The sequence below is a fragment of the Manis javanica genome, chromosome 14 (genome assembly GCF_040802235.1).
Source record: "Manis javanica isolate MJ-LG chromosome 14, MJ_LKY, whole genome shotgun sequence".
NCBI lineage: Eukaryota > Metazoa > Chordata > Mammalia > Pholidota > Manidae > Manis > Manis javanica.
In genome coordinates, this window is record NC_133169.1 from 43481025 (window position 1) to 43490690 (window position 9666).

General features: G+C 38.8%; 1 protein-coding gene across 1 annotated transcript; it reads right to left on the bottom strand.

Annotated features, from left to right (window-relative positions):
- Positions 1 to 7836: 7836 nt before the first annotated feature.
- Positions 7837 to 8781, bottom strand: LOC140845948 (olfactory receptor 14A2-like). The gene has a single exon (XM_073221266.1). It carries the CDS (start codon positions 8779 to 8781, stop codon positions 7837 to 7839), a length of 945 nt encoding a protein of 314 aa, XP_073077367.1.
- Between the last annotated feature and the right edge of the window lie 885 nt (positions 8782 to 9666).

Below are 9666 nucleotides of genomic sequence, written 5' to 3' on the forward strand. Positions count from 1 at the left end.
AGTCTTGGTTCGAGGCCCTTCTGTTTCATTGCATTGAGTATATCATGCCATTCTCTTTTGGCCTGTAGGGTTTCTGTTGAGAAGTCTGATGATAGCCTGATGGGTTTCCCTTTGTAGGTAACCTTTTTTTTTCTCTCTGGTGCCTTTAATACTTTGTCCTTGTCTTTGATCTTTGCCATTTTAATTATTATGTGTCTTGGTGTTGCCCTCCTTGGATCCCTTGTCATGGGAGTTCTTTGTACCTCTGTGGTCTGAGAGGCCATTTCTTCCCCTAGTTTGGGGAAGTTTTTGGCAATTATTTCTTCAAAGACACTTTCTATCCCTTTTTCTCTCTTATTCTTCTGGTATTCCTATAATGCGTATATTGTTCCTTTTCGATTGGTCACTCAGCTCTCTTAGAATTCTTTCATTCCTGGAGATCCTTTTATCTCTCTCTGCATCAGCTTCTCTGCGTTCCTGTTCTCTGTTTTCTAGACTATTAATAGTCTCTTGCATCTCATCCATTCTGTTTTGAAGTCCTTCCAGAGCTTGTTTTAGTTCTGTATTCTCCTTAGTTCTTGCGTATTTCTCTGCAAGTCCATCAGCATGGTTATGACTTTTGTTTTGAATTCTTTTTCAGGAAGACTGGCTAAATCCATCTCCCCATGTTCCTTCTCAGGGGAAGATGTAGCAGATGCCAAAGCTGTCTGGGTTAGTCTTGTCTGGATCATATTTTTTTTGCCTTTTCATGTTGACAGGTGCTATTGACTGTCAGCTGGGAGGGCCTAACTTTTCACTTGCTACTGGCCTTTCTCTTCTGAGACAACTGCGACCCCTAGTGGCTTGTGTTGGGTAATTGCGCCTAGGCTGGGTCTTTGTGTCTTGCCTGGCCGAAGTGTAGGAATTTTCCTTTCTGCCTTTCTGTGGGCGTGTTTTGCCTTTGGCTGTTTCTCTGTTTTCACATCGCCGGGAGGGGTAATGGACTGGGGGGGGGCGCTGTTTGGCTGTTTACCTCCATGAGGGGTCTCAGAGCTGTTGCCCAGTGGCTTAGTGTGCCCAGTTTTCCCTGTAATTTCCAGCCACTGGGCTGTGACCTGTGTTGTTTCCGCCAACTGTTGAATCCCTGTCCTTTTAAGACTTTCAAAGAGCACTGGCTTTTGTTTGTCACAGGGGCATCAGCTTCAGCACCTGCTCAGAGGTCTTGCTGCCCTATTTCCCTAGTTTCCAGCCCTCCACGCATGTACTGTGTCTGCGCTCTGGTGCGAGTGGCTGGGGTAGGTGTTTAGCAGTCCTTGGCTCCCTCTCCCTCCCTCTGGGAGCTGGGGGGAGGTGTGCTGGGGTCTCGCTGGCTGGATCTTGTATCTTACCCCTTTCACCAGGCACTGAGCTCTCGCACGTGTCGATGTAGTCAGGCTGTTGTCCTGTGTCTTCTGGTCTCTCTTTTAGGATTAGTTGTGTTTGTTGTATTTTCAAAAATATAAATGTTTTTTGGGAGGATATTACCACTGTCCTACTCATGCAGCCATGTTGGCTCCACCCCGCTCTTTATGTTTTAGGAGGGAGTAGGTTGACTACAGTATAAGAGATTTCTTAAATAAACTTTTAAGAATATTCTTTAGATTATTTTATTTTTTAAAATACATATCACATAAAATTTCTATTTTAGTCATTTTAAAGGCATAATTTGGTGGTATTAAATATATTCATAGTGTACAATCCTCACCAACATCCATCTCATGAACTCTTGTCATATTCAAAACCAACTATATCCATTAGGTAGTTATCATATTGATCTTCTCACTCTGGCCCCTGGAAATCCCCATTCTACCCTTTTTATTATTACTGTCCTCAGCTTTTGCCCATGTCCAGCCTCTGGTAGTCACCATTCTACCCTCAGTTATTTTTATATATGAAGAACATTCCATCCAGAAACAGTAAAATATACATTCTTCTCACATGCACACGGCACATTCTTCAGGGTAGACTGCATGTTGGACCACAAAATAAGTCTCAAAAAAATTCAAGAAAATTTATATTATGTCAAGCAACATTTCCAGTTATAGTCATATGAAAATAGAAGTTTATTACAAGAAGGAAATGGTAAAATGCAATATTCACAAAGAAGAATAAAGCTGGAAGTATCACACTCCCTGATTTCAAACTACATTATACACTTTAGTCATCAAAACTATTATAAAAATAGACACACAGGTCAATAGAAATGAGAGACCAGAACAAACCTACACATATATGTACAATTAATCTAAGACAACGGAGCCAAGAGCATACAATGCAGAAAAGGCAGCTTTACAGTAAACAGTGTTGGAAAACTGGAAAGATACATGTAAAAGAATGAAATTAGATCATTCAGAGAAAATAAATTCAAAATAGAGAGACTGAATGTAAGATCCAAATCCAGAAAGTTCCTAAAAGAACTCTTGGTAGTAAATTGGCATTTGTCTTAAGGACATCTTTGTGGATATGACTCCAAAGGCGCAGGAAATAAAAACAAATATAACAATAGGAGTGCATTAAACTGAAGTGCTCTTATGCAGAACAGGAAAACATTACTAAATGAAGAAGCAACTTACTAAATACAAAGATATTTGAAAGCAAGTATTACATAGGTGGTTAGTATCCAAAATACATAAGGAACTCACACAATTCAACAGTAACAACAAAAATCCCATACATTTCAGTTAAAAATGTACAAGAGATCAGGATAAATATTTCTACAGAGAATAGGTACAGATAGCTGACAGGCACATAAAAATGCTCAAATCACTAATTAGAGAAATGCAAAAACAAATCACAGTGACATTGTCACTTAACTTCTGTTGAGTGTTTGTTACGAAAAAGACAAGAAATAACAAATGTTGAAGAGGATGTGAATAAAAATTGTTCCCAGGATTGTTAATTGGTGTAGTCCCTAGGGAAAAGAGTATGGGAATTCATCAAGCATTAAGAATAGAACTTCCATGTGACCCATCTATTCCACGTCTGGGTATTTGCTGAATGAAAACAAAAGCAGTAATTCGAAAAGATATATGGAGCCCTGTATTAACTGCAGCATTATTTATAATAGGCAATAAATGGGAACAACCAACTTGACCATCAATAGGTGAGTGAATAAAGTGTAAGGGGTTTATGTATAAAATGGAATACAACCAAGAAAAAAAAAAGGAATAAACCATGTCATTTGTGACAAGGTCTATGTATGGATATGAAGTTATTACACTAAGTGAAATAAGTCAGATGTAAGATGAAATAATTCAGAAATAAGATGAATACCATATGGTTTCACTCTTACTTGTAATCTAAGAAAATTGAAAATATTAAATAAATAAATAAAATAAAAACAACTCATAGATGCAGAGAATAGAAAATACCAGAAAGAAAGGGGTTAGGGGTGAGGAAAATGGGTAAAGGATGTCACATACTGTGATAGATGGTAAATGAACTTGTAGTGATCACTGCAGTGTATACAGATATATAATTATAAGGCTATACAACTGAAAATTATGTAATGAAATAATCATACTTGATTGCTCAAAGAAGATTCATGAGATATTAATCAACTCATGCCGTCATCACAATTAACCATTTTTTGTTGAGAAATTAAGTAAATATTGCACAAAGAAAATCACAGAAGTTAAAAGCCAAAAAAAGATGAACATTTGATTATTTTTAGTGATGTGCCTGTCATGTATCATGAAATCAATTTTTTTCTGTACATTTTGTTCAAAGGAATAATTTATAATTTTATAATTTTAAATATCAAGTAGAAATAACATAAGCCTACTCATCTCCTAAACCTAGGGAAAAAATACTGTATGTTCACATTATATTTAATGTTGGCAAATCAAAGTTAAATGTGTTTTTATTTTACTAACAATTTTAAAACTGGTTTTATTTACCTAAGATCACTTCAGATAGTGTATACTTTAAAAATATTGGTTTAAATTCTTTATTTCTGAAAGATTTAGAGACCTAACTTATGTAAATGCTCATCTATCTCTAGAAATTGTGAATATAACTTCTTTAAGAAAGTTTATAAATTAATTTAGCAACACCACATGTGGATAGAAAGACATCACACAGATTTAACATACGTATAAGCAGACATACATAAACATGCACAAAGATGGAAACAGAGCTTTTTCTACTTTGTGTTTCCAAATTTCCAGCCATGGGTCAATAGAACTTAGTAAAAGAGACTCTGGTTTCTTTGAAATAATTAGTTCTTGTCTTTTCTCCACATAACATATCTTTTTCTGAATTGTGTTTCTGTCAAGTAGGAAAAATGAAGGGTACCTGTTTCCTAATATTTTCTGGAGGAGAATTTCAAGTCCCTCCCTTGACCTGAAATGTAATTTTAAGAAGGCTGTGGACCAAATTTTAGGAGAGTGACCAAGGAGACATCTATGGTCTGTCTGAATCTTCCAAGAAAAACTAGTGACCCAAGAATCCATTATATTTCCGATTCATTTTTTTTCCTACTCAGATGGCGGTTGGCCCTCCGGGGGAGTGTCTCTGGGTGCCTGAGAGTCCCCCCATGAGGAGGGGCCCAGAGCTCAGGTGACGGTCAGGACTGCAGTGGGAAAGGATGAGACAGCGGGGAAAGGGTGACGGAGGAGCAGAGGTCCAAAGGGGGGCCTCGCAAGGAGAACAGGGGAACTGGGTGAGAGCTCCAAGGTGGCAGGGAGGGAAGGGAACAAAGCCCTCGGCGGGAGGCGGGCTTCCAGGGGTCACACTGGGGGCGAAAGTTTCCTGAGGAAGCCAGTGAAACAGCAAATTGCCTTCAGCAAAATCATGCCAGTGAGGAGATGGTCAGAGCCTTCAAATCACAGAGTCAGCGGGCATTCAGACAGGGGCTGAAGTCAGCGGGGACATTCCCATGGGCAAAGCAGGCTCAGGCTGAGATGGAAGGAAAGAGGGCTTTAAACAGACGGCTTCTGAGGGACTCTCATCATCTGCTTCCGATTAGGCCAACTTCTGACCACAGAGCTCTTTACAAATACAGTTCAGAAGTGGCGTTATCTAATATCATCTTGGACACACAGACATTCTTAGGAATATTGAAGTCTTTTAAATTAGTTTATCTTTTAAACCAGAAATAAACTTAGAAAGGTACTCAAGACTAAAATAATAAGCCTTTTATTATATAACCATGGACTCTAGAGGCATCCCCAAAGGCAGGGTACAATATTACAATTTTAACATAAATTAGTCATGGGAGAGGAAGTCCAGAAATAGGATGATAGCCAATAATACTCTAATTCTATAAGTGTTGCCAGGGGATAACTACACTTGATGTGGTAAACATTTAGTAATGTACATATTTGTCAAATCAGTAGGTTGTGCACCTGAAACCAATCTTATAAAGTATATCAACTATATTTTGAATAAAACAATGAAGCCCTCTCAAAGTCCAGAACGCCTCCCAAAGTGAGCTGCAAGGCTGAGACAACTCACTGCCTCCCCTGAGATCCGGCAAAGGCCGGCAGGATGTCAGCTGCAGATGGGGCGCGACTCACATCTCTCTCCAGCCGTGTGACGGGCCCCCAGTGTGACAGCCGGCCTCCTGCACACACAGAAGCAATGCCCTGGATCCTGGTAGGAGGAAAGCAAGGCAAGTTCTTAGGAGCAACAGGAAAGTAATGACTGTCCCAGGGACAGAGAAGATCTATGACCAATTCCAGTGTGAGCAGAGTCACAGTGCAGAGAAAGGTTTACAAGTGATTTTGTCCTGCTCATCTTAATGTGGAAAAGAAGGAAAATAGGAGAAATTTATTTTTCTTTCTCTCTCACCCAGTCAGCACAGAGACCCAGGAGATCTGACTCTGATAATAATTATTGCCCTTTGACAGTTTCTGCCAGTTTTCCCAGGACGTCTTCCTCAGGCTTTGGAAGGAATGGGTTTTCCTAGCCATCCCTGTTAGGGCATCAGACACTGCAGGAGAAGAAATATTTACCTTCCATCTTTCTTTTTAGTTCTTGAGTGGGACCCCTGAGTAAGATAAATCATATAAGATTAATCAATGTATGTTTTATGTATATAGGAGCCTCTCTAAATGAACTAAAGACCTGTAGAAATGGTTCATACTGAGAAACTTGATGCTCTAGTTGATGAAGGGGGAAACACTGTGGAAAGGTGTGGAGGGACGAAGAGTCGGGGCTGAGTGTGGTGAGCCGTGGGAGCCTTACCAGGGCTGGCTTGCTCAGATGCCGCTCTGCTTCTGGTCTGTGGAGACGAGGAAGCTCCTTGCCGCTGGGTACACAGACGGCACCGCTCACATTAGGGTTTCATGATCCACTCCACAGGAAGGTCAGAAAGTCCTTTCTGCACCTGCCATTTCTCAAATTCTTTCAGTTTGAAATATTCACCAGTTACCATTATGAGAGTATATTAACCTCTTGCAACTCTTATCCTGATGGATTTCATGTCCATTATTGATCACCACTTGAAGGAATTATAATTTCGATTATTAAAATTATAATTCTATAATTTTTTCCATAAAACACGCTGCCACTCTTCTAAGGAAAAAATAGATTTTTAATCACTGTTTTCCTGGTAATAAAAAGATAATATAGAGAGTAAGGGAACTAAACATTTCCAGGGATCTCCACAAAACACACAAGTTCTGAAATATTTAAACTAATACTATTTTACCAAGACAGGTTTAACTGATGCAGAATAACAGTCTTTTCTGTTGTCAGAACTCTTCCCAACTACCTTGACACGTGAACATATCTAATCGTGTTTACAATAACTACTTCTTTAAGGGAAATGAACATATAATTTGGGGAATTTTTCCATAGACCCTATGGGAAATCTTAAATATATCTTTATGTATAAGAAACACAAAAGTTTTATTTTATCATATTCAGGTATTTTTTCCAATCTGTTATTAGTATATATAATTAGTATAATAAGAATCAAGAGTTGTCAGAAGATACTTAGGGACATGTTAAATGAGATTGCATGTGAATGAGAAACAGTAACTAACCATGTATCTAAACCAAGAGACCATAAAGAATTTGGTGTTATCCTTAAAACCGACATAACATGATTTAAGCATTCGAAGAAAACTTTGTATGCTTTTGTTAAGTAATTAAGAACAGAATAAATCAATATAAGGCCAAAAACATAATTTTGATGAGACACACACTCTGTAGGTAATGACATTCAATGCCATGAAAATCTTCCATTGAACAACATCTGCTATAATTTTAAGGTACTTCATGGCTTCTTTTTAGACTCAGATTAGAAATATTAATATTAACTTGAGACACGGTTCAGATGCAGTTTCCTCTAGGATTTGTGTCTGCTTTAGGTGTCCCTCCCAAGGACTCTGGAAGGGTCTGCGTGCACGTCCACAATGGCCCTGAGCCTACTGCATTATTTTCGCCTGCTGTTTGTTTCACCTCAGCACTAGATGCACCTTCAGTCAAGTCACATGTAAATTTCATCTTGGCAGCTCAAATATATTTCATGGTACTGCACTCATTCAAGAATTTCATTTTTTTGTTTTGAGTGAATCAAATAGAGAAAGTAAGTTATTAGGTGACCAAGCATAAAAACTCTTCATGAAAAATAAAACAATACCTTTGTTGTTATGTCGCAGAGAGAGTGGATCCTGGTCAAAGAAGATCAGCAAGTGGGAGCTACGCTGTCTGATGTGGTGCAATTATCTAAACTTTGAAACAATCAGGCTCTTCAGTGTTCATTTCCTTAAGTGTGTATGAATACAGTCCTTTCTTTCCTCAGGTCTTTCCAAAGTTAAGGATGAGGCCAATGAAGAATAAATGTCCAGTGATCTGAAAGCGCTCTGTCCCTGGGGATGTTTGGATATATTACATGAAGTGAGAGTCTTGGCCAAGTGTCCTATGCAGCAATCTCATCAGAGCCTGCTTCATGTCCTTGTTCCTGAGGCTGTAGATTACAGGGTTCACTGTTGGAGGTACCACAGTGTAGATCACAGAAAGCAGCCTCTCAGTAACTGATGGTGAGTTTGAAGGTGGTTTGAGATAAACAAAACAGGCAGTTATAATAAAAATGGTGAAAACAATGAGATGGGGAAGGCATATGGAGAAAGCTCTAGACTGACTTTTCGTGGTAGGAATCTTCAGCACACTGGAGAAAATATAAATGTAAGAGATCATGATACAGATAAAACAAGACATGCCTAAACACATACCTAGTCCAATACTCACATAAACTATCATTGGTGTTTCAGAGCAGGACATCCTTAGTAATGAGGAGACATCACAGAAAAACTGTGGAATCACATTGGAGCCACAGAAGGGCATGGAAAATGTGCCAGCTGTGTACACAGCTCCAAATAACCCCCCAGTAACCCAGGAAACAGCAGCCATCAGGGCACAGGTGCCACCACTCATGAAGACCTCATAGTGCAGGGGACAGCAAATCGCCACATAGCGGTCATAAGACATGGCAGTGAGCACAAATATCTCACCTGCTGTAAAGGAAGTCATTAAAAGTAGCTGGAAAGCACACCCCAAAATGGAAATTGAAGTGTTGTGAGTTAGGTTGTTGACAATGAATTTTGGGATTGGGACAGACACGAGGAAGACATCCAGTAAGGACAAATTCTTCAGGAAGAAGTACATGGGTGTTTGTAGCTGCAGGTCTAGGGCGATGAGAGTGATGATCAGAAGGTTACTCATTAGGACAGCCAGGTAAACCACTAGGAAGAGCACACCGTGTACAATCTGGAGCTCCCAGACTTCAGAAAACCCCTGAAGAAGAAACCCTATGGCCATTGTGGCATTGACCATATGCTGGATTCTCTTCACTGCCTGTCAAGAGAAGGAGATATGCAAAGAAACATTAATTTACAGGAACCATACTGATATACAGAATCATTTCATTGAAGAAGAGGCATAGATCCACCTTAAATGCCTCTGAAGAGTACTGAAAAGTTCATTTTTTAAGATAAAAGGATTCCATGAATGATACATGAAGTCCATAAGTCCCTATATGAGTTACACCTCACCCTGTAGCCTCTGCCATAACTTCCTACCAGATAAATACAATAAATCATAATTTATTATAATTTAATAAATTTTTCCCAACCTAATTAGTACTGCAATAATATTGTGCTGTTATTAATGAGAAATTCTTTTGCTTTCAGAAAGGAATCTAAAGGCCTTTAACTGTAGGATTTTTATGTTATCATCCCTAATTGTCTAAAAGGAGTAAATTTTGAATTCTCTATTTTTTGTAATAATCATAATCTCTCATTTACAAAGCATTTAGTAATCAAACATAGCCAAATAATTTATTCTTACCTTATACACACAAAGGAATATCAAAAATTATTTGTTAAATGTTTGTATTGGGCATTAAACTGGCAGAGACAAATTTTTTAAAAGGTTGATTTTGGGGAGCTTGCTGTGAATGGGAGGAGAAAATTAATAAACATACCTATAAAGAAATATTGCAAAGAGTTTTTGTGTCATTAAAATAACACAAATGCATTATCTGACAGATTACCTGGGTGGTAGTGGAGACTGGAGGTGGGCAGTGGCTCCCTGCTGGGAGACCAAGAATCTGAAACCCAAGTAAAGAGAAGAATGCAGGACAAAGGCCATTGAAGGAGACACTCTGGGAGCACAGCTGAAACAGAAAAGAAAACGCAGCCGGCATCTGAATCACATATG